This window comes from Arachis stenosperma, chromosome 1, assembly GCF_014773155.1.
Source record: "Arachis stenosperma cultivar V10309 chromosome 1, arast.V10309.gnm1.PFL2, whole genome shotgun sequence".
In the NCBI taxonomy this organism is placed as follows: domain Eukaryota; kingdom Viridiplantae; phylum Streptophyta; class Magnoliopsida; order Fabales; family Fabaceae; genus Arachis; species Arachis stenosperma.
The window spans coordinates 1236811-1264558 of NC_080377.1; the positions used below are offsets into that span (position 1 = coordinate 1236811).

Below are 27748 nucleotides of genomic sequence, written 5' to 3' on the forward strand. Positions count from 1 at the left end.
CGTCATCGAATCAATTTTTTCACAAACATAAGACGGAAAGAAGGCTACTTGCATATTATACGATGAAATGGAAGTCAACACCGACTTAACCAAACATAACCTTGCATTGTTAAGCATCCTACCTTTTCAGCTAACTAACCTCCCTTGAACCTTGTCAATAACCTCCTGCCCCGTCCTTTTCGCCACTCTATCATGGCCAATGTTTTGGATAATTGGAAACATATATTTGTAATGAGTTGAGTTTTTTGTTTGATGTGTAATCTCTAAATAAAAAGTTCCAGGGATTTTAATTTCAATTTCTTTTTCCTTTAATTTTAACAAGACGATAAACCATAAATCATAAATAAAAGTACAATCTCACCTACAATTCCCACTGGCAGCGTACGAATTAAGAAGCTACAAAATGGAAATAAGAGAAAGAAAAAACATTGTACAGCTACAAACGAGAAACATGTATTCATATGATTTTCATTTGTGCTTATGGAGGTCACAATAGAGGGAAGACGAAGATCAAGGCTTCCATAACTTCATTGTGCAGTCTTCACTATAAGTTGCAACAAGATTCCTATGGGGATGATGGGTGACGCCTATAACTTCCTTCTCATGGACCTATCATTAACCAGAGAGAATATAATTAACCGTGAATATGTTGTATATCAAGAGATAAACATAAGTTGTGTTAGTGGTGGAGAAAACACAACATATAGAATAAGTACCTTGAATATCATTTGGATTGGTTATTTTAATGGAAAAAGTACCATATTATTATTAAAAAAAAAAGTATTCTATAAAATTCTAAAGAATAAAGATATTTGTATACAATTTAAAAAAAAAAGTTTTTATTTTATCGAGTGCTTGGATTGGCTCGACTCCAAGATACAGCTGGAAGATACAAGTATAAAAAATATGCTAGCTTATAGATCAACTAACACAATGGTACCTTATATAAACAATATCACAATGTTATATTGTTTCTGGAAAATGAAATAAATTTGAGAGAAATTTATAAATCTAATGTCAGGCTATCTCAAGCAACATACCTTCATCAGATGCTCTAATTTGCCAGATTGGTGACTGAAGCAGTACATATTCCTGCATTTAATTTTCAAATCTCCCAAAGAATTAACATAACAATTTGGAAGTAAAACTAAGGAGGATTAATTCAAATAAAAATTTAATTACAAATTGGAAAATCTCGTGAAAATCATTTTCTGAAGTTTATTAAGGATTAAGCTAAGCTCTTTATTTTCAAAAACCGAAAATATAGCAAGCACAAAAGTCTGAGTAATAAGGCTAAGGCATGGTATAACATCTTTGTCTTCCATCTTGCATGAAGAGACAATATTATAGAACAAAATAAGAAGTATAAATCTATATACCTGTCTTCACCGACGCAATAAATCCATTCTCCTTTAGGTGAAACACAAGCAGCAATGAAGTCGCCACCCTCTCTTTTACCAGATGAGAAGCTCTTAACAACCTAACACGTTTGACAAAGAAAAACACGCTTAGAATATAGGACCAGAAATGTTCACAGAATAGGACCACTTATATCAGATAGCATTCACAGAAATGTTCTAACATACTTGGGCACCAACTTGCCTAAAATCCAGTAGTTAACACGCTCTCTCTTATCATAGTTTGAAGAATAATGATTCAATTTCATAACTCATGCAGTATGGGAATCTCATTTTTTTATCTTAATAGCACCTACTACAAGTAGATATGTATTATTGTTGATTTTCAACAAAAATCAAAATCCACTTCAACCATTCAATTGTACAGTTAGATTTTCTAATCCCATCACAATATCACAATTTATGACAATATGCTTTTATATCCCATTGAGAATTGAATAAAACCACAATCACAATGCCTGCAACATCCATTACATGCATTTTAGTCTCAATCTTTAAATATTGTAAACATGTAATATAGTGTCATCTTCAACAACATACAATAATAACTGAATCTTAAAAATACATATCATTTAGAAAATAAAACAAAACAAAGCTTCAAAATTCAATTACCTTGGTAAAAAAAAATTAAGTTACAATTTCCAAAACTTGCAGCATTATTATATTTAAATTACATGAAAACTGAATTTCATTAGTATAGAAAAGGAGAGGGAGAAAAGAAATATGGTGATAATCTATCAACAAGATGATGAATAAAATGGTTGCACAATTGCACCATCAAACTGTTACAAGGAAAACTACATAAATGTAGTAGATTGATATATTTATACTAGAAAGTATAAGAAACCTTTATCACTCCAAACCTATAGAGTTTCATACTATGACATTTAGAACCAATCCTAAACTAAAGCTGGTTGGTCAATCCCAAGCCCCGATAAAGAGGATTGTGGTTGGCCATCAACAGCTAACATTAAAAATTTGTCAAATCTTTATGGCATGGATCATGGACAGGATGGTGATTTTAGGTTATTGCCAAGAAATGTATTGGAACACTCAGTACATTGTCAAATATTAATAGCTTAAACATGGATATTATAGAGCACTATCCATGACCCCATATGATATGACAATGCTTAGTTGTTATTAGAACTAATAAAAAGTGGAGAGGTAAGACATCATATGAAGCAAGTACCTTCTGACTCCAATATAGTAATGTAATGACTATTAATTCTTAAATATGAAAAATTTCAAAATAATTAAAAGGCAGAGAAACAAATACAACAAGACTATAGGGAATTTGTGTATCTCAGTAAATTCCCCAATTTCACCCCATGTATATGCAGAAATAGATATTTTCAACAGAAACCATGAACATTAAGGAAAATACTTTTGCAGCCACATTAATCTTCATAGCAATATCCCCCTAAATCAAGTATAAAAAATGACAAGTCATCCACTATATAATATTTACCTGTCCTTGTAGTGTCATGATGTATATTGATGATGTTTTATTACAAACAATAATGTGGTCAGTAGTCTTGGGGAAAATATGAACAGAGTTGACAGAAGCATCACCTCCCTAAAAATTCAAAAGAACCAAAAATTAGGCAGAACAACAAATTTAGAGAGATGCGATAGTAGATTGAAGTTTCTATGCAGTAATAATGGAAAGTTATTAAATACACACTCTTAAAGGAGGTGGCGGCTTAAAAGTTTGTATGCAGTCTGTTGTCTTCACATCCCAGACCTACAATTAGTAGAGGGAAAAGAATTATTATGAATATCCAAGAATTATTATGCGACACATATATGTTGCTGAATAACTGACCTTCACTGTACAATCACTAGATGCAGTAATGATACGACTACCATCAGTTGTGAAAATTGCATCGTTCACATAAGATGTATGCCCACGGAATTCTTTCAACATCTTTCCAGATTTGAGACCATGGATTCTATATTACATCACGAGAAACAATTGCATTAGCAATTACTAACATTTTATTAAAGAAATTATAATAAAATATCAAATAGCTCTAGAGTCAAAGATTATAATAAGTTGTGTAAAATATAAATAGTTGCACCCAATTTAGCAAATTTTACTAGCAATCCCTGCAGTGTAAATAATAGTACCATCTAAAGCTCTTACTCCCTAATAAGCATTTCCCTTCCTTACCAAGTCCCTAACATATTCCATGAAGGCTCTAGGCTCATAAATGGTTATTGAAATATGGACATCAAACAAGTTAATCGAGAAAAAACCTTGCTGTGCTGTCAAATGATGTACTCAATAATTGGCTTCCATCACGAGAGAAGGAAAGGCTTGTCACACCTTGGGAATGTGCACGTTCAAGACGCCGCAAGCATTGACCAGTCCTTATACGCCAGACCTGAAATGAACGACCAATTATACAGATTAAAGTTCCACTTATTAACAGATCAGGTGAACAATGTTATCACACTATGAATTTACAGCAATTGCGGCACAGATAAAAGATGATGAAACATATTGGAATAACCATAAACCATATAGAGTGGCATACAATTAACTAGGAGGACTAGATATGGTAATGAACAAAAAGCTTCATTTAGAAACAAAGCATAAAGACAAAGATAGTAAAAATTTGCAATAGTATTATGATCAGTTGCTATTTAATTCCTCTTATTTTCATTTTAGAATTTCATCAAAGGGATAGTTCAAACAACCATAAAAGGCAGACAATTAACACTCACTTTGATCTTTCCATCTTGTGATCCAGATGCAAGCATCTCTGAATCTCTGCTAAAGTCTACACAAAGCACGGCATCCTCATGCATCATGAACACTTCCTGTAAGTTCATAGAATCAGACAAGGTGCAATGCAAAAAATGACTAGACTTACTGTACACAATACCATACGAAATTCCCTTCCATAAAGCACAAACATATTATTTCAATGTGCAACTACTTTGTTCCAGAAGGTAAGCATGTCTTGTTAGTATTGATAGTTTTAAAACTCGGCTACGTGAATCACGATGTTTTCATGCAGAACAACCCAACAGGAAAGCTCTGATGAAGGTCTAATCCGTGTACTACATCACAAAACAACCCCCATGCATACTAAAGTTACAAGGAAATGGCAAAAATAAATAAATAAATCATTTCTGCATTTATGGCAGTAGTTCCAAATTGGCAACCAAGACTAATGCATTATTTTTTCCACAGCTTCCAGTGAATCAATAAATGCAAAGGTGCAAGGGACACTAAAGGTTTGAGAGATATTTGAGGCTCAGAAAATTCCACTTTTTCTTTTGGATGGAGTAATTAAAGAGGGCTAAGTAATTTTAGAGAGAATTTGAAATCTCATGGTAAAATATTGTACTTGCAGATATATATGAAGGGATATACAAATTTCAAGGGATTTTAAGAAGGAAATTGAAGTAGCTAAAAGTAACAAAGAGGAAAGTCAGTCATATTAAATGCAAGTAATATATTTATTTCATCCAAATAAGAAATTGTGCAATTGAAGGGAATTTAATCGAACCCTTTGAATTTCCATGTATTCCCTGAAATTTTAGAATACTTCATCCAAACACAACCTAAGGAAACGTATTAGCCAAATTGCTATTTCAAAATTCATCAAAATACATTATACTTAGTCTCAAAAAATTTCAAATACAAACTCACTTACATCTGCCTGGTACTGAAGATCTTTCTTTAGTTTTCCACTTAAGTAATCCCAGACCTGGAAATTTGTCCGCAAATTAAGAAAGAAGCTCATAAAAATTCTAAAGAAATTAAAATATTTCAATATTTGTTTTCCTATCCCAAAAACATTAAATATTCTAATCTTGCATACCTCGATAAACCCATCAACCGAGCAAGATACAAGAAACTGCCCATCTGGTGAAAAGCAAGCGCATTCTGCATGACTTTTTGTCCCAAACTAAACAAGCATACAGGAAAAACACAAGCTATAAGGGTCAGATTCTGCACCGTCCACCATCATTATACAAAAAGGAGCTAGTAAGGAATAACGACTTTTACTATGGAAGTATGGATGACAAATAGAGAAACAAACTAGAAGCACAAGGCAACCTCTAAAATGCGACATAAATACAAGGTCAAACAACCGTGACTTTTCAAGAGATAAATAATGATGAAGTAGGAATGACCATCGTATACCAATTAGCAATACTAAAACAGATTGTAGTTCAAAGGCTTTAAGGATGGCATAACTACCCTAATAACTACAAAACCAACATCTACTAGAAACCTGCCAAATTAGATAATCAGTGCCAGATTATCAGGACCCATGTACATCTTTGGACAATACCCCTTAGCGACCACAGCAACAGGTGCATAAACAAGTGATGGTTAAAGCTTGAACACCAGAAAACAAAACAGCTCCTCCTTCTTCCCCATCACCTCACCTTCCTAAAACTAATCTCCTACCAAGTGTCATATAACCTATAGCTCAATAGAGGTTAATGTATGTTTCTACAGTTCCTGTATAATAAATAAAAATACCTAACCTCAAACAAGGTTAGTGTGTTACTCATGTTTATAACAGAATATTCATTCTTGAAACCTAAAGGAAGAAAAAATGTTATATAGATAATACTTTAAACAAACCCAAAAAAAAAAAAACATAACCCTTGTTTGTGCCATCAGTCCTATCTTTGCAGCATTACATGAAAACTTCCTTGGCACAAATTTGCAGGAAATCATGTGGCCTTGCAGATTTGTTTCTTTATATCTCTAATGATGTTCACATCCATTTAAGAATATAACTAAAACAATTGATTAAAACATATATTAATCATGCCTTTATTGTGTGTGAGAGATTTGTCGGGTACATGTCATCTACATCTTGTTTCATAGCAGCTGTTCCACGGAACAAATCAAATTGTGTTCCAGGAGGTAGTAACCCTGAAAGATCCCAAAGGAAAACACCGCATCAATGAGTTGAAGAAAAGTAGAATAGTTGATGTCCTGCACTGAACTGAAACAAAAACAAAATTGCAAATAGTGAATCGGATACAAATGCACACTTCAAAGTGACATCAACATATTACTGGGTGATTACCTTGATGCTGCTGCCACTTCAAAGCCTGACCAATTAGAGCCATTAGTCGAGACGGAGGGACTACAGTAACTTCAGCAGCAAGAGCTGAAAATGCAAAATGCAAGTTAGTTCCAGTTTTCAAGCAATATAAAATGGCACAATGTACTTATACAATCATAAATGGAAAAAATAAACCCACAATAATAAGAACCACCTTGGTGATTATGAACTTGAGCCATTGAATTATATTAGAATGAACTTTTCTTTTGTGTATGGTTCGATGCTTGAATACAATTTACCTGGGGCAGATTAATATTAGAGTACTTAAAACAATCCTGATTTCAGTCATGTTTAGACTAAAATCTCAATACCTTCTACATTTTTTTACAGAATTAGTAAACTAAATTTGAGACTCGAGTTTGAGTTAAGAACTTGAACAGTTGAACGTTCACTGAATGCTGCCATGCCCACAATCTTACAACACACTTATAGCAAGAATATTGAATTTTATTTAATTAATGATTATTATAGTGTATAGCATAATTAGAATGCTAGTATTCTACTACAGTATTATATAGCTGTGGAAAAGGTAGGAGTATAAGCAACGTTTGTATACACAATACCATAAGAAAATTATCTCCGGGGCACATATTTGAGTGTAAACATATTATACAACAAACGGTATTTTATCTCTTCTATTATCTTTTGCAAAGTTTCTCAATCCTCACAGGAACCCATATCAAAATGCTAGAAAAAACACAATTCATTCAACAAGAAAAAATGAAAAGGGAAGCTGGACAGCCCGTCACCAAAAGAGAAAAAGGAAAGGAGTCCACCAGTTCAAATAATAAGGAATTCTCCAAACCATTACATCCTTAAAAGAAACAATCCTAGAATTATCCTATAAGGGATCTTACAAATGAAAGAATTCCAACTAAACAAAATTGATAACAGGGTATAAAAATGGAATTGGTTTCCTCAAACCTAACAGACCACAAATTTTTCACATCATCACTTTTAACAAAACAAAACGAAAACAGAAAACAAAACTCTAGCAACAAACTGGTTCTCTATCAATCAGAGGAGGGTTCATTTTAAAATTCCAACCAAGACAGAAATATTCATTACAATCAGATACAGCAACTACCAGTAAAGTAGAAGGGAAAAACCTTGGGCAATTAGCGCACGCCGCTTCTCTTTTGTTGAGTCTTGATAAGCCTGTCAGATAGATCACAATTCAGACCTATTCATTTTTCAAGAAAACATGACAATAATACATGAAGATTGTGGTATTTATTTTAGCACTTCACTAGTTGCTTAATAGTCACTACTGAGCCTCGTTTTTTTTTAATTATTAATATTTTTCATAGAATTTATAATATATCGAATTGAACAATATATTTATTATAATTTTAATAATATTTTTTAATAGCTTTTTTATTTACATAGTAATTACAATAAAGAAGACATAATAATGTCTATGAGAAATATATTCTATTTTTTTCCTTAAAAAATAAAAAATAAAAAAAAGCTGCACTCCTCTAGCAAATTATTATCAAAATATTAAAAACCTCTTCCTCTCTTATCTCTACATAATGTAATAGTCATAAATAAGCTTAACTATAGCTTAATTATGTCAAGCTTGTTGAAAACTTTTTACATAGCCAATCTCAAGTGTAGACAAAAGAAGTGGTTTATGTTAGGCCCTCAATAACCAACATAAATGTTTGCCAAATCCCAATGACATTGAACACACTCCCCCGCACATAAGAGTCTCTATAGATTTGACGGTTAGACTACAAAAAACCACCCTACGTTGGGCTAAATTTTAGCTTCTAGTTAGACGAATGGGGTCAAATAGGGATCCAATCTTGATCATAGTAACTAGTACCTCCAAATGCTAGAGTTGCGTAGAAACATGTGAATAGTTCTATACCTTAACATCATCAAACATCACTAAGTGTCAATTATTTTTCAGGTTTGTCTATCCAAACTTCGAATGCACACATACCTCATTTAAGAGCAATCCACTTTCCCCGACATAGGAACACTATATACTACCAACATAAAACAAACAAAAAAATCTAGGAACTTATCAACAATTGACCATGACACAGTCTAAGCAGAAAATTAAAAAAAGTAGAAAAAGAAATTAGCAAAACATTGATTGATTTGGAGAGCAGGCAATTGCAAAAATGTAAATAGCGATCAGTACCTCATTCGGGTCAAAATAAGTTCTGACCAAGAGATGTTCAAGACGCAAATATCTTTCAGGTTGCTCCTGTTTCATGACACCCATCACCTGTGTTTGCCTTAAAATTGCACGTGCAGTATCCAATTCTCGAAGTTCAATCATTTCTAATACAATCTGCAACCATTTGAATGAAGCTTCAAATGAATTCAAAATACTAGTAACATGACTAACATAAATAACATTTTTAGAGTGTTGATGTTTTGAGCATCACAAAAATGTAGAGTAGAAGGCAAAATTTTAATATTAAAAAAATATTTCTATATAGAATGCATACCATGAATGGAAGTGATTAAAGAGAAATACCTGCTCATACAGATCCTCCAATTTATTCCTTGGAAGCTTCAATTGAGAAACTTGAGGCAATATTGCATCCCATCTTCCACTATTAATATCAGCAACAAAGGTTTCAATGCTATCCACAGTGTTCAACGAAACCTGGCACTCGTTCTGAAGTGTCTGAAATGTCTGATGCAAGGAATTTTCTTTGCAAAACTGAAGCACAATTTTGATGACACTGAAAATGACAACAAAAATCAATCATCAAAGGATAAAGTATATTACAACTAGACAGTACATATGTACAGATTAAAAAATTTAAACTTTAATTTTTTTTTTAAATTTAAGGAATAAACGAGAAATAAGGGAACTTACTCTCGAGCTTCAATTTCTAGCGTAGACATCGCTTCTTATTCTATTGGACTTGGATAATTAGAGTTTGCACTGAAAGATAGAAGGAGCTTAGGGTTTTAGTGTTCTTAATTGATATACATGCGAAAAACGGTTAAACGGGAGAATAATAAACGAAGAAGTAAGTTTGGTGCCGCATTGAACTCAAAAGGTTTGGACCTTTCCGGCGAGGGGGTACTCGCCTGCTCCGTCCGGCGAGAGTGCGGCGAAGCGAGCGAGACTGACTGAAGGAGAGCGTACGTAGTGTAGTTGAGTTCACCGAGTTTACTGAGTTTAGGGTTCACAAAGGGCCATTGTAAAGAACTAAAGATTAAACGGTAAAATACGCTTCTATCCCTAACCAAGTAACCATCATCAATTAAAATTTGAAACAATTAAATAGGGTTTGCGTCAACCGCCATAGTGAAAGAGTGTTATAGTCAAGGTTCAGAAAACTGGACCGGTCATCGAACCGCTCTAGTTAGTGATTCATTAATTCATTGGTTCAACCGTGATTCAACCAGAAAAACCGTTTTATAATAAACACCTGATTCTATAAAAATTCAATGAATAAAGCAACTGGTTCTAAACACTCTTCTACTGCATTTTTTTACTTCAAAAGGGGATCATAAACAACTAGTTCTATGAATAAACAAACTACAATGATATTCAATGCCAAAAATAGGCCAATGATAAAATAATAAAGGGTTTCTCTCTTCAGTTCTATGTTCAAGCTTGTAGCATACCAGAATCAACAGAATAATACCGTTAAAATAGTCTTCCTTCTTAATTCTTATATACCTCAAAGAATTTCCTACAAAATGAAAATTGAACACAACACAACTTTAAAACAAAAACAAAACAACACTAAGAAATCAATCACCTCTTCTAAACTCAGCCTTAAAACAAAACAGAACAACATTCAGAGTATGAGCATTAATCACAAAAAATTGATTTCTGAAACAACAAAAACAGCAGAACAACATTCAGAGTTTGAGCATTGATCACAAAATATTGATTTATGAAACAAAACAAAAACAGAAGAACAACATTCGAGTTTGAGCATTGATAACAAAAAATTGATTTCTGAAACAAAACAAACACTGCAAAACCAACAGAACAGCATTTAGAGTTTGAGCATTGATCACAAAAAATTAATTTCTGAAACAAAAAAAACAATCAACAAAACAATGAAACAGAATTTTTTTTCCTTCAGAAGAAGAAAACAATGAAAACATGAAGAATATAATAAATCAATAATCACCAATATCCAGCAAGAATCTCAAAGACAAGAATAAATACACAACAACAATTTAGCAAATAAACAAGAACAAGACCTAAATAGAAAATCCAACAAATTAAATCACAGAAACCTAACAATTTAGCAAATTATCAACTTAACAGGTTCAAGAACAGAAAATCACAACAACAAAAAATAAAATAAAAATAACAGAAGAACAACAGAACAACAACACAAGAACAATTAGCAAATTAACAAGTTCACACTAACCGTTAAAATTTACCAGAAGAACACTAATACAAGTGGAATCATCATGCTAATATGTTTTATACAAAGATGCTATTTGTGCAGCTAAAATTTCCTAATTACTAAGATCCAATTATTCTAATTTCACGTGCAATCAACTAAGTTTCTAAAAGCTAGAAATGATAAAACCAACCCGAAACATGGTTAAGGCATTTCATCAAACATGTTGGAGTGCGGTAAACTTGAAACGAAATAAGAGAATTCAAAGCTTAGTATCAATCTGATAGAGAAGAGAACATAACTATTGTATACTTTAATTCAGTCTATGAAAAAAATCCAAACCACTGCCAAATCAAGTAGTTACTTATTGTAATAGAAATAAGAAGTTGCAGAGTTTCAAGCAGAGTATTGGTGTTGTGTGAGTGCATTGTCTGGTGGTGGGTTTAGGGAACTCACTGCGGCGACAAAAGAGAGCAGTTCGACGGCTAGGTGGAGCGCGCGGGTTGGTCGCAGAGTTTGAAGCAGGGCAACGTGGCTTCCAGACGAACGCGAACCCGAACGGTGAACAGCGAGTGAACGCGAACGGTGAACGCCGAGCAAACTTGAACGGCGAAGAACGCGAACGAAGGAAGTATGCCGAGCTCAAACTTGAGCGCAAACTTGAGCGCGGCTGAGCATACAAAGACGACGGACGCCGAGCTCGAGGAAGCAGCTGCGATCGGTGACAACGAACGGGGGTTGAAGACTCGGAGCACGAGGGAAGCTAGATAGACGGACGGACGGCGGCAGTATGCCACTCCTTGCGGCGGCGGTGGTGTAGGCTTATAGTGCTAGGGTTTTTGGCTGAGTTTCTGTGAAATGTGAATGAAAGAAACGGAGGGAGAAAAGGAGAAAGAAACGGAGGAGCTTTAGAACCAACAGTGAAAGTAAGCAAATTTAGCAAAAACGACGCCGTTTCTTTTAAACCGGTCGGTTCTCTGTCCGATTCAACTGACCGGAAACCGTCCGGTTCGATGGTTCTCCTCCGGTTTTAAAGGTGCACTTTCTTAAATTTGGAGGACCAAATTGTGGTAATTGGGAAGTAAATACACCTAGCATGCCATGTGTCACTTGACGTGTAAAAAATTTATTTATAATCAAAATAATCACTGAAAATTTAGACGTAAATTATTTTTATTCTTAAAATTTTAAAAATTAATCAAATTAGTCCTTATATAAATTTTTTATTTTTTCTTCATAATATTAAATTTGAAATATTTTTTTATAGTAATAATTTTAATATTATTTTTTAGACCTTAATAAATAAATTTTTTTACATAAAATAATAAAAATAATTAAATTATTATAAAATTATTTTGTCATTTGTATTTTAAATTTTATATTTTTAAATTGTAATTTTTTATAGTGACTTTTTTTATTTAAACGAGTTTATCAAATTATTATTGATTATATATTTAAAAATTTAATTTAAATTTACAATTTTTTAAAATAACTACTATATTTATTTAGTGACATATAAAAGATTAAAACATTTAAAATAACTAATATATTTATTTACTGAAATTTAAAATATTAAAATCCTAGTTTTCTAATATTTTAAAATAACTACTATATTTATTTAGTGAAATATAAAAGATTAGAACATTTAAAATAACAACTATATTTATTTAATGAAATTCAAAATATTAAAACTATATTTTGGATTTCACTAAATAAATATAGTAGTTATTTTAAATATTTTAATCTTTTATATCTCACTCTATAAATATAGTAGTTATTTTAAAAAAATATATTAAAATATTAAGATTCAACAAATGATCCCACAATTTGATTTTTCAATTATTGAGTTCTACCATATATATTAAATAATAATAAAAATTATAATTTTAAAATAAATATTATATTATATAATAAAATTTAAAATATTAAATTTTTAAATATAGAATCAATAATAATTTGATAAATTTGTTTAAATAAAAAAATTTGCTATAAAAGTTATAATTTAAAAATATAAAATTTAAAATAAAAATGACAAAATAACTTTATAATAATTTAAATTATTTTTATTATTTTATGTAAATAAAAGTTTATTTATTAAGGAATAATATTAAAGTTAGTACTATTAAAAATACTTTAAATTTAATATTATGAAAAAATAAAAAAATTTATATGATTAATTTATAAAATTTTAAAAATGAAAATGACTTAGTCTAAATTTTCAAAGACTATTTTGATTATAAATAATTTTTTTACACGTCAAGTGACACGTGAAATGTTAAGTGCCACTGACCTGACACATCAACCAATGATATTGTGACACGTGGCACTTAATGTAACATGTCATCAGCCGTTATCATCTAGCTAATGGAATTGACTTGTATTTTGAGGACTAATTTAAAGAATTGATGATTTTTCAAAGACAAATTTAACTATTAACTCATTTGATCAAACATAAATTGTTAAATGGTTTGATATTTTAAAAAATAAACAAATAAAATTAAAGATGTTAAAAAATAAAAAAGATATATGTAATTAAAAGAGTAGTTTAGTCAAAAAATATTTAAATATCATAAAAGATACAAATTTAAATCTTCATTACAACATTTTTAGATTAAATTACCATTTTATTAAAAATATTTAAAATATTGATAAATTTATTAAGGAAAATTAACTTTTAGTTATAAATAATAGATTTTCGTTCACAAAATTATCCAAAATTTTTAAATTATTATTTAATTATTATATTGATTATAAAAAAATTCTTTTCTTTATTAATATTAAGAATATTTTGAAAAGTCAATTTTATAATATCTTTCATTTGGTGTTTAATTTATTTTTTATAGTAATCTTTAAATTTAAAAGTAATTTTTTTAATAATTAAATAATAACTTTTAAACACTATAACAATGAGCAAATATTATTTTAAAAATTAAGAACTTATTCCAAAAATATGCATAATGATAAAACATATTTTTAATTTATTCTCAAAAATATTAAGATCAATTCTCAACCATTTATATATTACAAAATAAATATTTTTTTATAATGTTTAGATTTAGATAATCGGCTTCGGATATATATATAAAGGCATATTAACGAACACCGCCTTGGATATAGATATAAGGCGTATTACTGGTGTCATGCTTCACACACCGACTCTCTTCAGCAGCTGGAAAAAAAGAAGAGGGGTGGTGGAAACCCTCTGAAACAGAAAAGAAATATGGCAATACGTTCGTTGTCGTCGTCGTTAGAAGCAGATATTTCTGTACCCGCGCTCTTATCCACCGTGACCGTCGTCTCGGCCACTGCCACAACCTTGTTCTTAATCTGCAAGTCTCGCCTCATGCGCCTCTACTCCCACGAAAAGAACCTCATTAGACTCCATCATGAAAAACCTAAAAGCAATCCAACTGGCAAGATTCTATTTGTTTCCCAAATCGGAACCTCAAAAGCCCTAGCTTCGTGCCTCTGCGATTTGTTCGAGTCGTTCAGCGTCGTTACGGAGCTCGTAGATGCCAGGGATTACGTGCCCGAAGCCCTACCCAAGGAGAACCTTGTCGTCCTCGTTGCTTCAACTTCGGAAGTTTGGAATCTCGGACAAGATTTCATCTCCACTGACAACCGTTCTCTCGGAGCACAGATGTTCGCCGGTCGGATCGTCAATTACGCGAAGGGCTATAAGTTTGGATCGTTAGTTGTGAATGCTTACGGTTTCAGTGCGTTTGTCGCCGGCAAAGGGGCTTCTGGAGATGACACGAATTTGATGGCTAAGGCTGCCAATCATATTAGGGATTTGGGGGACACTGCTGAATTGAACGCGGATTTTGACAGCTGGTGGGGAAGTGTTGTTGGGGTTTTGCAAGGTGCTGTTTCGGGAGGTGCTGCTGATGCCATGTGCGGGGATATGATCCTGAGGTCGGTTTCTGCATCTCTTATCCTTATAAACTTAACTGGATAAGTATGACGTTTCAATTTATCATCAACACACTGCAAAGCTTTCTATTTAATTAACTATAACTGAGGCACTTTATTAAGAATGCACTGTTGATCTTGAGATGGAAGTCATGTAACTGCCAAATGGCCTCTTAGAGATGGTCTATTGGTCGATTGTCCATTACCATTTATGCAAGGAGTTTGTTCTGTCGGTCACAGCTTCTTCTTTGCTGGTGGTAGTGACCTGAATATTTTTGACCCAGAATTGTGTTTGAATTGGGATGATCATTACCCCTCAAGGATGTGGTGCCTCAAGTATGAGGGTTCTAATTGGAATTGGAAGTTCTGTGGAAGCATGTTCTGCCGCAGATATAGACCCTTAGTAGTCCCCTATGATGGCAAATTGTACATCTTTGGGGGTACTGGAACTGCAAATTGCTGGGTTGATATTTACAGCCTAAAATCAGGTCTATGGGAAACAAGGGAAGTGCCCGAAAGTGCTCTCTTGTCATATTGCATGAACCCTGACTCTTACTTTCTGTGGGAGGACAGCACCAAGCCTCACAAGAAGACCCACATTGTATTGTATTCTTCTGGTGATGAACATCAAGGGCTCATGTCATATGACGTCAAGGCTAACAATTGGGAATACCTTGATTGGAATTTTCCGCAAGTTCCTGGATCTTGTCCAATGAAACTTGTTCGTTTGGGATGCAGTCATTATCTTCTGATTGTTGACTTCGCTCCAGTGTGGCATATTTATGATTTATCTAAGATGAATGATGTGGCAACGGTGGGGGTGCATGGCTTGGACAAGACCGCAGAAGTAACGCATATTTTTTGTTGCCACAACACTAGCGATGAAAGTTTGATTTATATGTTCATGGAACCTGGAAATGTTTTCGAGGGAGAGCCATCTACTAACACTGTTTCTGGGGTTGTTTCTTATGCCAGAGTCAAGCTCCAACTCAAAACTTTTTCTGCCAAGATTGAATCCAAGGGTAATCTTAACTTTGGTGATTATGTAAATCTTTATATGTGAGTATGCCCCCTCTTTCTCTCTTTAAACTTCTTGACCGTGTTCATTGAGCTGTGATATTTACTGCTTTATCTCTGTGGACACTGGACAGGTTTGCTGTTGGAGATGAAGACCAATAATTGTAAGAAATTCTTTGTTTAAGACGTTGAAGTTAAAGAAGAATATTTGCACAGTATCCTAAAATTGAAAACTCCCAAATCCTGAAAGAAAAATTACACCTTGAATGGCCATTATTGTTTAATATTTTAACTAATGAATATACTCACCATAAAATTGTCAGAATCTAGCAACATAAATGTATATTCAACAAAATTAATGCTATCCAATTTTATTGAAAATGTGCTTAAATTTAATGATAGGTCTGCTCATCTTCGCTTATTGGTTTTACTGATCTGTATATTTTTGCACTTGGTTCCAATCTTGACCTCCAAACTATCAATGATGATGGGGAGTTAGAAAGCGTCCAAGATTAATTGTGTTAAATTTGTTTAGTGACTAGACATTGGTTTTTATTTCTTTCTTTTTTATCTTGTTTGACATTGTATGTTTCTTGTGTTTTTAGTTTATGTTCAGACGTGATCATAGTTGTATAAATTTTAAAAATTAAATCTTGTTTGTTAGATTCGAATAGTTATCGGGGTGGGGTTTTATACTTCTTAAAGAAGGGCGGGTCAAGTGGGGGAAAACATGGATATTTATAGGGGTGGGGATCCTTTTCCGTCATCTATTCCTGATTAGGAAAATGCCTCTTGTTCTCGTCCCATCTCTGTAGATATTAAATTTTTAAAAATATAAAAATCACAATTATGATAAAATTCTATACAATTTAACTCAATCGTATCAAATCAAACTTAATTGGAACACATTCAACTTTAAATCTAATTTAATATTATTCAATTAAATCTTTTAACATACAGATTAAAATAAAGGAAACAGAAAAGTTTTCAATAAAATAATGAGTTAATAATCAAAATCGTTTTGGAAAGATACCTCAATCTCTATATTCGTCTTTGAAAGATAAAGTGAATCAAAATCGTTTTCGAAAAATAACAAACATAACTACGTTCGTCTTTCCGTCTTTTCTTTTGCCGAGGTGGTTAATGTTGGGTGACATATTTCGTTAACTGTTTGCATGACATACTATCAAAATGACGCCATTTAGGACTGATTCAAAACATTGCAAAGCATTATCCCCTCTGTTAACAACCATTTCTCTCTATTTCGTTCCAAAACATATCGTCTCCCTCAAGTTATGCCCTAAGCCTTTGACCCAACATTTAAACCATGCCATCAACCTTCGTCAGTGTTGGAAGACAATTAAAACAGAAGAGGTATCGGTACTGAATACAGAGCTGATCATCTCCTGGAGCAACATTGATAGTGGAGGAAGCCATTGCGACGATTAGAGATAAAGATGAAACCTTTTTCTTGTTTTTTGAGTTATTATGTGGCTTGATGTCTTCCTAGTGGCGTGACTCATGTGTTCTTCTGAGTATGGGTAGGGTTTGGGGTGATTAACGATTTGTATGACTGTTCTTATATGATATGAGTGGATCAGAATATTTTGCTTTTATTGGCTTTGTGATGATTTTTTAGGTAGGGGTGTTTCATTTTAGTGATGGTTCTATTCGTTTGTTGCGTGTTTGTTTTGGGTTTAGGGTATGTTTTGGTATGTTTTTCTATGTTTGTTAATGAAATTTTCGTCAATGTTATTGTAGATGGAGGGTCCTCCCATGATTTTTGTGTTTCACCGTGGTGGAATGTTTAAAAACTCTGTTGATGAAAACATGATATATGAACATGACAAAATCACTCTTTGAGCAGTTTAGGAGGGTTGCTAATTTCTATTTCTTGGTCATTGGTGTCTTGGCAATGACAAAGCTTGCTCCATACACTGCTCCATACACTCTCTGGTCAAAGAGGGTATCGAAGATTGGGGTGACCATGGTCAAAGAGGGTATCGAAGATTGGCGTCGCAAGATACAGGTGCTCTGTTACCCTATTGTGATTGTGAATTTTATTTTATAACGTCAATAACAATTACAATTCCTTCAGTTTGTTGTCTTAAATCCTGCTGTGGAAGTTTGTATTAGATTCAAACTGAATCATGGTCTCTTTTGTGTGTTTATATTTACTATTTATTTGTAGTTTAGAGTCCCTGTAAAATCTATGGACTATAGGACATTTAACTCTTGAATTGAAGATTACCAGGAACTTTTACAAAGATTATGGAATATTTCGGTTATAAGAACTGAAAGATTCTATTTGACCTTAGTACTAATGAAATTGGTGAGAGAAATGAAATGGTCAATTTAGATGAGTCATGATCTACGATGGACAGCTTATTCAATATAATAAATTTTAATATCTTTTAGATAATCTCTTGGATTCAGTCTTGTACAGTTTTCTATAAAAAAATTTTGGTAAGTAACATTACCTGCCAAAACAGTGTCTATATATATTTTTATTAGGCCATGATATGTATCCTTAAGTTCAGTGCAAATTTAGTCATGGTTTATTTAATTTTTTTTACTTGTGTAATATAATATTTATAATGGAATCAAACAACTATGAAACGGGATAAACAACTAGACATGTTGCTTGAGGATCATTTAGCATTTAACTAAAAATTATAATTTCTGCATTGTCTGTCTGATGATCATTATGCGGTATTGTTTGGGAATAGGAAAAAAAGTGTTTATGGCATTATGGCAAGCTATCAAGTTGATATATAATTTGGCTAATGGTTAATTTTGCAGGATGAAGTTGTAGCTACGCCACCTAAATTATAGGTGATTAAAGCGAAAGTAAGAGTTAGATTCTCCCCCTAAACTTACTGCAACACCAGTGGCTATTTCAGCTGAGATCATCAAAGAGACAAGTTCTACAACTGCTAAGAAGTTGGCCAACTTTATGATTTTTGTGCCTATTCCAGGCTTTAAGAACCCAAAAAAGAATGATAAACTACTTTGATTAGAAAGCAATGTATGGGGCCGCTTTGGTTTTTTTTTTTTTTTGTACAGGACAAATGAAGTACCATATTAAATATTGTGGTTATGTGTAATTTGAAAGTTGTATGTACCATTCTCTTTTGGTGTAGCCTTCATTTTTAAGATTGGATACTTTACAAATTTGCTGCGGTACTTATCTTTAAGACAAACAACAACAACGACAAAGCCTTGTCCTACTAAGTGGGGTTGGCTACATGAATCAAACGACGTCATTGTACTCTGTCATGTATCATGTCTACAGAAATACCGTTTACATGTAGATCTTGTTTGATCACTTCATGGATGGTCTTCTTAGGTTTCCTCTGTCTTTCACCCCTTGTCCATCTTCCATCTCATCCACCCTCCTGACTGGATATTCTATCGGTCTTTTTCTCACATGTCCAAACCACCTGAGACGCGATTCAACCATCTTTTCCACAATGAGTGCTATTCCAACTCTCTCCCTTATATCTTCGTTCCTTATTTTATCCAATCACGTATGACCACTCATCCATCTCAACATCTTCATCTCTGCCACACTCAGCTTATGTTCGTGCTCCCCTTTAGCCGTCCAACACTCCGTACCATAAAGCGTAGCCGGTCTTATAGCGGTGCGATAGAATTTATCTTTAAGTTTTAAAGACAATTTTTTGTCGCATATAAAACCAGATGCACTCCGTCATTTTGACCAACCTGCTTGGATCCTATGATTTACATCCTGTTTAATCTCTCCATTATCCTGTATGATGCACCCAAGATACTTAAAACTTTTAACTTTTCGTAGGATGTTTTCTCCAATCTTCACCTCTATATTAGGGTTTTCCCTTCTCGGATTGAACTTACATTCCATATATTCCGTCATGCTACGGCTTATGTGCAGACCATACACTTCTAGAGCTTCTCTCCACAACTCCAACTTCTTATTTAGGTCTTCTCTTGATTCTCCCATAAGGACGATATCATTGGCAAAAAGCATGCACCATGGTACTTATCTTTAAGACAATGTGACAATTAGCCTTCAATGGCAGCACAATGTTATAACTACTTACTTTGATTACTTACTCTGTTTATGGTTTAATCTTATAGCAATAGTGATAGTAATTAATTTGCAATATTCCACAATGCCAGTAATTGAGAGTTTGGAGTTAATCTTAAACAACACTAATCAAACATCTATTCTCATTCAATCCATCACACTCAATACACCATTATATTTCAACAGAATTGTGTTTACTTGGAAGTACATATCAAACAACAAAGGATCACATTAATTATAACTATCACAAACATGAAAATTATTAACAGTTTCAAAGATCTAACTTCATCTTTTAAACTACCCAATCTCCATGCCACCTTCACCCTCCATTCATCATAGTCACTTTCAACTTGCAAATCAGTTCTAGAATCTTTCTTTGCATCACCTTCAACCACTGCTTGATAGTCATCATCATCAATCCACTTAAAGTAATTACAGTGACTGTCCTTTTGCAAATTGATAAATCAGAGAAGAAAACAATGAAAAAACACCCAATAACACATAACAAGATGGAAAACCTTGAACTTTTTCAACACCACTCACCCGGTACCTTGGACATGCGTGGAATAATCTATCTGGGTTCTCTGCTATCCCAGATTTTTTTATCACAGCCTTCAACCCGCAGAAACATGATTCCTCATGAGTCTTCCTCCTCATTCGCATTGAAGCGCTGGAACCATTGCTGTCGTGCGACGGAAATGACACACTACCACTACGACCTCCATTTCCCGTCTCCATCCTCCCGGCGACCCAACAATTCCAAGTTCTACCTAACTATATGGCCATATGATTGTTGACCGTGACTTATTTATCATCGAATTTAGGATTAGGGTTCATCATCCAAGGGATTAATTTGAATTGTTTTCACATACTTACCTTGTCAGCAACAATAGCGTACACGTAGGCGTCGTCCACATGGGTAGTTAACGAAACACGTCACCCAATGTTAGCCACATCAGCGAAGGAGATGACGGAAGGACGAACGTGGTCATGTCCGTCATCTTTCGAGGACGATTTTGATTAACTTTATCTTTCAGGGATGAATATGGAGATCGGGGTATCTTTCAGGGACGATTTTGACTATTAACTCATAAAATAACATAACAAATTTTAGACTCTTGGTCGATGATTATAATTCGGTGATAGTATTTTTTTAATGTTATGAATTTTCTTTATCTTCTTTGAGGTTGGTTTTCGTTTTCTCTTTTTTGTGATTTCTCATTTTTGTTTGCCTGGGACTGCTGGTTGTTTCTTCTAAGATTTTTTTATCTTGGTCTTTCGAAGAATTTTGCTTTTGCCGGCGTGAAAAGGATCGTCCGCGTTTTTGCTGTTTAGACGTGCTCTCCCTTTTTTCACAATTTTTTTCGAGGTTGGTTTTTGTTTTCTCTTTTTCGTGAACTCTCATTTCTGTTTACCTGGGACTGCTGGTTGTTTTTATTGAGGTTTTACCTCCACTATCATTGTCCTTTTTCCGTTTTGTTGAAAAAGGTTTGCTTTTTGACTTTTTTGTGAGTTTGATGCTTGAAACGTTTAAGAAAGTTTAATGATGAAAGATCCTACAAGACTTCTCTTTATTATTGTGGCTGTTACCTTTTTGTTTATGTATTGTACTGCCCCTAATGATGTTGCTTTAATGCAGCGATGGTGCATAAGAGAGGCACTATTTGGCTGCACTGTAGAAAAAATTTTGTAAAGAGCAGCTTTCTTTTGGTTTGGTTGATTTACTCGACCTGCTGTGTACGAGGTTCGACCTCTTATAGTAACGATTTTCTTTTCTTTTCCATTTGTAAGTGTAGCCTTTATGTCTCGTAGACTCGTACTATTCTTACGAGTATGTCAACCAAAGTCCCCCCTAATCTTCGAGTTTAAGTAGACACCACTGTCCTTTCTTATGTTCCTGTGACTGATAGGGAGTATTGTGAGAAATTTTATAGGCATCATAGCATATATGAGAATAAGGAGGATGAGAGGAACTATGAATTAGAAGCCCCCTGTAAGAACTAAGAATTAATTAATCATTTAATTAAAATAAAATAAAAATATGATTTAGGTGTCCGGATTAGGTTCGAAATTTAGAGATATTAATTAGAAAATATAAAGATAAAATTTGGATTCAGTAAATTTTTTCGAGCGGGAGAAAGTACTTTTCAGCTGAAAGATACGTAAAAACACATACCGATTTAATTGGACTGGCACTGTGAGTAAGAAAACAAATTTAATTATGAGTAAATAAATTTAGGAAATTCAATTATTAATTTGAAAGATAAAAATAGATTAGAGTTGCAAATCGGGCACTAATTCTAAAGGTTTTGTCTAAAGTTAGGTCAAACGGACAAAAAACACTAACGAGTTGAATCGGGCCTAAGTTGGGCCAAACCCAACTTATAAACACACATTAAATGAGCATTTCAGCTCATTCACTCACCAAAGTGGGTGAGGGCACACTGAAATTAGAAGGAGGGGGGAAGAGAGAGCTCCATGTCACTATTCATTTCCTCCTTCAAAACTCCATAACTTTTCATCCGGAACTCCGATTGATGAGCCATTTGCGGCCACACGAATTTCTCGTCAGACTCTTCATTTCTAGCTAAACAAAGTTGATAAGAACTCAAATCTCACACTCCAATTTTTTGCCCTATGTAATTCTGTGATTTTGGGTTTTGATTTTGAAAAAATTTTGTGATTTTGGTTGTTTATGTGTGATCTAGTAACGGGTTATTGTTGAATTTTATCCCAATTCACAATGGGTAAGGTAAGAAAGCTTTATACCTTTGTCATTTGTGTATTTGGAAATTCTAGGTATTGATCTTTATGAATTAATTGTGTATAGCTTGATAATTGTGCTATTCCTAACTTCTTATCTTTCCTTTATCTTTGCCTCACTAATATGTTCTTACCACTCCCTAAGTGTTTTATGAAGGTAACTATGAGATTCTGCACTTAAAATTGTCTTTCTAAAGCTTTTACAGAAAACTGCCTTTTCCGCATTATTTTATTATTTTTATTAAAATATTATTTTTAATTAAATATTATTATTTAATATTTTATTATTATTTATTATTTTATTAATATATTTTTGAAAATTACTTTACCCTTTATTTTTAACCTTTAAAATTTACTTTTTACCACCCGTAACTTTTAATATTTCTACTTTAACCACCCTAACTTTCAGAAATTACTAAATAACCCTTCAAACACCAAAATAATTACTTCCTTGCCCTTTCTAAGATCTAAAACCTGTTCTTCATTGTTTTTCATCACACTCAAAGTATTCTTCATGTTCTTCGTATATTCTTCAAATTCTTTCTCTGTTTTTACCCGTTTTTCAGTCTTTTCAGCAACCGATTTTTACCATAATTCAAAATAAATTAGCAGCCACTAAAACCCCATCTTTTCTACATAATTTTAACACAAATTGAACCTTAATTTAAGCTCTAGGGTTCATTTTTCCAGCAGCCACAAGAACACACATTCATAGCTAGAATTTCATCAAATTTCATCAAATTTTCACCAAAATTTCAACAAGAATTACTCATACAAACAATCAATTTCAAGCACAACCAAACCATATCATAACCACACAACTCAAACACAATCAATCAAGATTAAATTCGTCAAACCCTACCTGGTTTTGCTGCTCCTAATTCAATTAGATTTTCAGGTGGTCCTTAAGCACTTTTTCCTCCTAAATCACATCAAGAACAACTTTAAATCCAAAAACTCTCAACTGAACAAATCTCTCTCAGCACGTTAGGAAGGGATATCTCACCTTAGACTTGCTGGAAATTAACGTTTCTTAGCTCTCAAGTCAGGTTAAGCAGGATTCCTAAGGAAGAACATCAAGAAAACACATGTTTTGCATGGTTTTCCTTAAAAACTGAATTGAAAGGGGAAAGGAACAGCCATCTCACCTTATTTTCAGCCTTGATAAGTTACATGGTTATGTAGAGGAAGAAGAGAGGATCATTTTGGTGAAATCGGAGTTTTGATTTGAGTTTTAGTTCAGAAGAAATCAAGCTTTGAAGATTAAGTGTTCATGAAAGTTTCTCTCTTTTCTCCCTTGTTATTTTCGGCCAAAATGATGAAATGAGACAGCCTTGAAGGTCTTGGGGGGTAGGGTGAGTTGTGATTGGTTGGCTTGGAGGTGGAATAAAACAGAATAATGAGGCCTTGCATTCTAAAGTCATCATAGAGTGCTAGTGCTAAGCTGCACTAGTAAACTGTAAACCCGGTTAAATCGATTTTCTGTTTTTAACTAAAACTAACCAGGTAATCTTATAATATCATTCAAGAAGCTTCTAATACTAATATAATGATAATATTATCCTATTATCTCTCTTCTCTCATGAATCGAGTCCGGTTCGTCAAATTGAGACTATTTACGAAAAACATAATCAAAAATCGTAATCGATACGGTTCAAAAACTAAGTTCTTCATCCCTGCGTTATCGAGCTTGCCTCAGAAAAGGTTCTATCTTAAAGATGACATAATGACAATGAGGATTGAGATACTTGATGATATATCAGAGGTTCTCCCCTTACTGATCCTCCGGAGTTCTCCGTACTTTTAGAAAATATCTTGCGTACTCGAAAATCAGGGTTGTTACAGATGGCAACAGAATTTATTGTCAGCTGGAGGCAGGCAAGTTCTCCTAAGGGCTATAGGTGAGTCAGTTCCTATATACACATCATCATGTTTCAGGTTACCATATACTCTCCTATCTGAAATTCATAGTATCCAGACTAATTTTTGGTGGGATAGAAATGGGATGAAAGACGTATGGCGTGGATTAGTTAGAACTGAATGACTCGACCAAAGACGGATGGGGTCTCGGATTTAAAGATCTCCAAGATCAAAACCTAACTCTATTAGGCAAACAGTTTTGGAGAATCACAACAAAATCACAGACTATCCTAGCCGATATATACAGAGATAAATACTACATATATGGTAATATTATGTCTGCAGAAGCAAGGAACATACCTTCCTGGGAATGGTGCAGTATGTTGGAGGGCCAAAAACTAGTTGAAAAGGGCCTCCATTGAAGAGTTGATTCTAAAACTTCAATTCATATTTTTTTATATGCGTGGCTACCTCCTCCTTACCCCGTGAGTATTCTTCCAGCTATGGCACGTAGTCCTTTCAAGTTGCCTATGTCAAAGATCTGCTAACAGAGAATAGAGAATGTAATTAGTACCTCTTACAAGAACTCTTTTTCCCTTCTATTATAGACCAAATTGAAACAATCAAACCGGGTGAGGGTGAAGATGTCTTAGAATGGACTTTAAACAAGTCAAAATCATATGATGTTGCTTCTGGTTACTATATTGCATATCAATTTTACCATTTCTACCCAAATGTGAACCTAAACTAGAACCAGAATAATTTAGTTTGGAAGGATACCTAAAAACAAAAAATTTCTCATAAAGTCTAGATTTTTATTTGGAAGTGCTTGCATGAACGGCTCTATATTCTTTCACAACTACATCAAAGGATCTCCACAACACGTCCAATCTGCAGAGATGCCAATCTATGAAAGAAACAATCAATCATTGTATCACTCAATGTCTTGAATCGAAGAAATATTGGCAACAAAGCAACTTTGGAACTCCGATTTTTGCTCACCAGTTCTCAAGCATCCGAGCATAGTAGAAAGCTTCATCGGCATCCCTACGTGGTGGTTATGGTGGAGAGAGAAAAATAGACCTGCTAGCTTGCCAGTGTTAGAATGTATGGAAGACCAAAAACAAAGCCATTTTTAAAAATCAAACAAGCTCTCCAATTGAAGTGGTGGTTGCCTCGGAGAAACTCATTAAAAAAGGCGCTCAACGATGCCCACTATTTCTAATTGAAGACCTGTTCTTACTTTACCTTTCATTCCTATTCCTCTTATCTGTTTCTATTATTCTTTTTTATTTTATTTAGTTGTTTCGAACGCCTTTAGTGCTACTAGGAGAAACTCCCCTCTCCCCTTTTCTTTTACTATGTTCTATAACTTGGACATCTATTACTTATTTTTAATAAATAAATACTACATTTGAAAAAAAAAAAAAAGAGAGCTTCTAATACCAAAGATAATTTGTAAAAAAATATATATATAATATATTATCCTCAACCCCCAAAAACAAAATTGAACTCAATACTTTTTTGTTCCCAACATACACACATTTTGTTTTAGCTTTTTTTATATATATATATAAAGATGAAATATATACAAATTCAAAGAAAACAAATGCATACAAATTTTAGAAAAATATCAAAAAATTCGAAAAGAAATCAACTTAAACCCTAAATTCTATAGTCAAAAGTTCATATTTAAAGTTTTGTTCCGAATATATCCTTTTAAATTTATGGATATTGGTGTGATACTTAACCCTTATTAAAAAAATATACCAACACAACTTCAAAAACCATAAAAAAAAATAGCAACACAACCCTACATTTAACACGTACTCTAACTACTTAAATTCAATTATCCTAACATAAAAAACTGATTAATCAAAATAAGTTAATCTAATATGTCATTATTCTAATATATTTTCTAACTAATTGAATCAAAATATCCTAAGTATCAACTAAAACAAAATATCTTAAATACTAAGACCCAATATCATTAGCCAGGTATCCTAAGTACTCAGAATCCGTTTTAAGCATTTATTTCATATTCCGGATGCATTCAAGATGTGTAATGCGTATGTTATATCCTGATGATTACATATTTAAAATACGTTTTATGATTTTAGAGTGCTTTGGGACACAATACCCAAAATGTGTCACATAATATATATAGATAAATATTTGACGTTTACACAATTCAATAAATATTATATTTTATTAATTTAAATAAAAAAATCCTATTTTTTACTTATTAGAAAATCTTTTGAGCAGTCATCAACAAATCAAAGTTTTAGTAAAATATTTTTTTATATGATTTGCATTTTTGTTATTTGTTTGCATATTTTTATAGACTTTTAATTTTTAGCCTTTTAGGTTTTTAATGATATTAAAAATTAGAAAAAAATGATTCTTTAAAATTGAGGATTTCAACAGACTTTTATCTTTTGGTAAAAAAAAATTAGAAGTGAAATTCATTTTTATTTTATCAATCTAGCGGTAAAATATATAATTTTCCATTTTGTTGTCTAACATTGATTTGACTTCAAAAGATTTATATTTTAAAAAAATAATTAAAATATTTGACTTAACAAAAATTAAAATATTTAAGTTGATTTATCAGTTTAAAAGTTAAAAAATATCGTAAATAGTAATATACAGTATTTTTTTATAGAATAATAAATAACGTACCACACACATTTGACTCTTCAAAAATGAGACATTCAAATTATAATAAACACGTCAGTGCAAACTACAAATAATAGAACTTCAACTAGAAAGAATTAAATAATGTACAAGGAGCTGTGGCTTACTCACCACAACATCATAAAGAGAAAATGTTTGCATATACATAGAGGCTTTTTTTTTATTTTAGAAGAATTTTTAAGTATTCTAAAATTATCAATATTTCAGTGATTTTAATTATTAATTTTAAGGTGGTGTTTCTGGTGTAGAAGTGGATCTTATTTCTATATATATAAAAATGGAGTAAATAACCTCTCCGGCTCCTGTCCATTTTGAAAATTGACTACACGCCCCCTAACGTTTATAAATTATCAAATCGGCCTTTATCCATTTACTCCGTGATACCAATTAGCCCTTGAATTGGTTTCTCCGTTCAAAGTCGACGAAAAATGCTGAGGTGTAACGTGCAGCCCGTGACGTGGCGTTGGATCATCAAACGTGGATTGCTCTGTAGGCATGTGGACAAATAAGCCCCTGCAGACTCAATCTCCCCTTAAAAAGAAGTCCTTTTGCTCGTTT

At 33.0% G+C, this 27748-nt stretch overlaps 2 protein-coding genes across 8 annotated transcripts; one reads left to right on the plus strand and one right to left on the minus strand.

The window, feature by feature from the left end:
* Nucleotides 1-320: 320 nt before the first annotated feature.
* Nucleotides 321-25723, minus strand: LOC130961201 (suppressor of mec-8 and unc-52 protein homolog 1). 4 transcript variants are annotated; one of them, XM_057886957.1, is made up of 18 exons: nucleotides 25496-25723; nucleotides 25274-25400; nucleotides 24854-25034; nucleotides 9024-9234; nucleotides 8682-8834; nucleotides 7636-7684; nucleotides 6488-6571; nucleotides 6227-6330; nucleotides 5258-5344; nucleotides 5090-5143; nucleotides 4152-4247; nucleotides 3681-3808; nucleotides 3247-3373; nucleotides 3106-3165; nucleotides 2890-2997; nucleotides 1380-1480; nucleotides 1041-1092; nucleotides 321-609 (listed from the first exon to the last, which is right to left on the minus strand). In XM_057886957.1, the coding sequence occupies exons 5-18, from the start codon at nucleotides 8820-8822 to the stop codon at nucleotides 511-513; spliced, it is 1290 nt and encodes a 429-aa protein (XP_057742940.1). In that variant the 5' UTR covers nucleotides 8823-8834; nucleotides 9024-9234; nucleotides 24854-25034; nucleotides 25274-25400; nucleotides 25496-25723; the 3' UTR covers nucleotides 321-510. The 4 variants fall into 4 exon arrangements, with proteins under 4 accessions (XP_057742940.1, XP_057742932.1, XP_057742928.1 ...); XM_057886949.1 differs by lacking the exons at nucleotides 24854-25034; nucleotides 25274-25400; nucleotides 25496-25723 and adding exons at nucleotides 9372-9440; nucleotides 10153-10200; nucleotides 11329-11763; XM_057886945.1 differs by lacking the exons at nucleotides 24854-25034; nucleotides 25274-25400; nucleotides 25496-25723 and adding exons at nucleotides 9372-9440; nucleotides 11329-11763.
* On the plus strand, nucleotides 14917-18864 carry LOC130961219 (uncharacterized). Of its 4 annotated transcripts, none has more exons than XR_009079433.1 (4): nucleotides 14917-15843; nucleotides 15936-15965; nucleotides 17563-17830; nucleotides 18604-18864. XR_009079433.1 is itself a non-coding variant. In XM_057886983.1 (3 exons), the coding sequence occupies exons 1-2, from the start codon at nucleotides 14996-14998 to the stop codon at nucleotides 15961-15963; spliced, it is 876 nt and encodes a 291-aa protein (XP_057742966.1). In that variant the 5' UTR covers nucleotides 14917-14995; the 3' UTR covers nucleotides 15964-15965; nucleotides 16204-17534. The 4 variants fall into 4 exon arrangements, 2 of the variants coding, with proteins under 2 accessions (XP_057742966.1, XP_057742954.1); XR_009079440.1 differs by having other exon boundaries at nucleotides 17669-17830; XM_057886983.1 differs by lacking the exons at nucleotides 17563-17830; nucleotides 18604-18864 and adding an exon at nucleotides 16204-17534.
* Nucleotides 25724-27748: the final 2025 nt, after the last annotated feature.

Coding starts and splice junctions, on each gene's coding strand:
- LOC130961201 (XM_057886945.1), bottom strand. CDS start 9,400: ATGTCTACGCTAGAAATTGAAGCTCGAGA. Junction 4,248..5,089: donor ATCTTCAGTACCAGGCAGAT/GTAAGTGAGTTT, acceptor ATGAACTTACAG/GAAGTGTTCATGATGCATGA. Junction 3,374..3,680: donor TCATTTGACAGCACAGCAAG/GTTTTTTCTCGA, acceptor GATGTAATATAG/AATCCATGGTCTCAAATCTG.
- LOC130961219 (XM_057886983.1), top strand. CDS start 14,996: ATGCAAGGAGTTTGTTCTGTCGGTCACAGCTTCTTCTTTGCTGGTGGT. Junction 15,844..15,935: donor GATTATGTAAATCTTTATAT/GTGAGTATGCCC, acceptor GACACTGGACAG/GTTTGCTGTTGGAGATGAAG.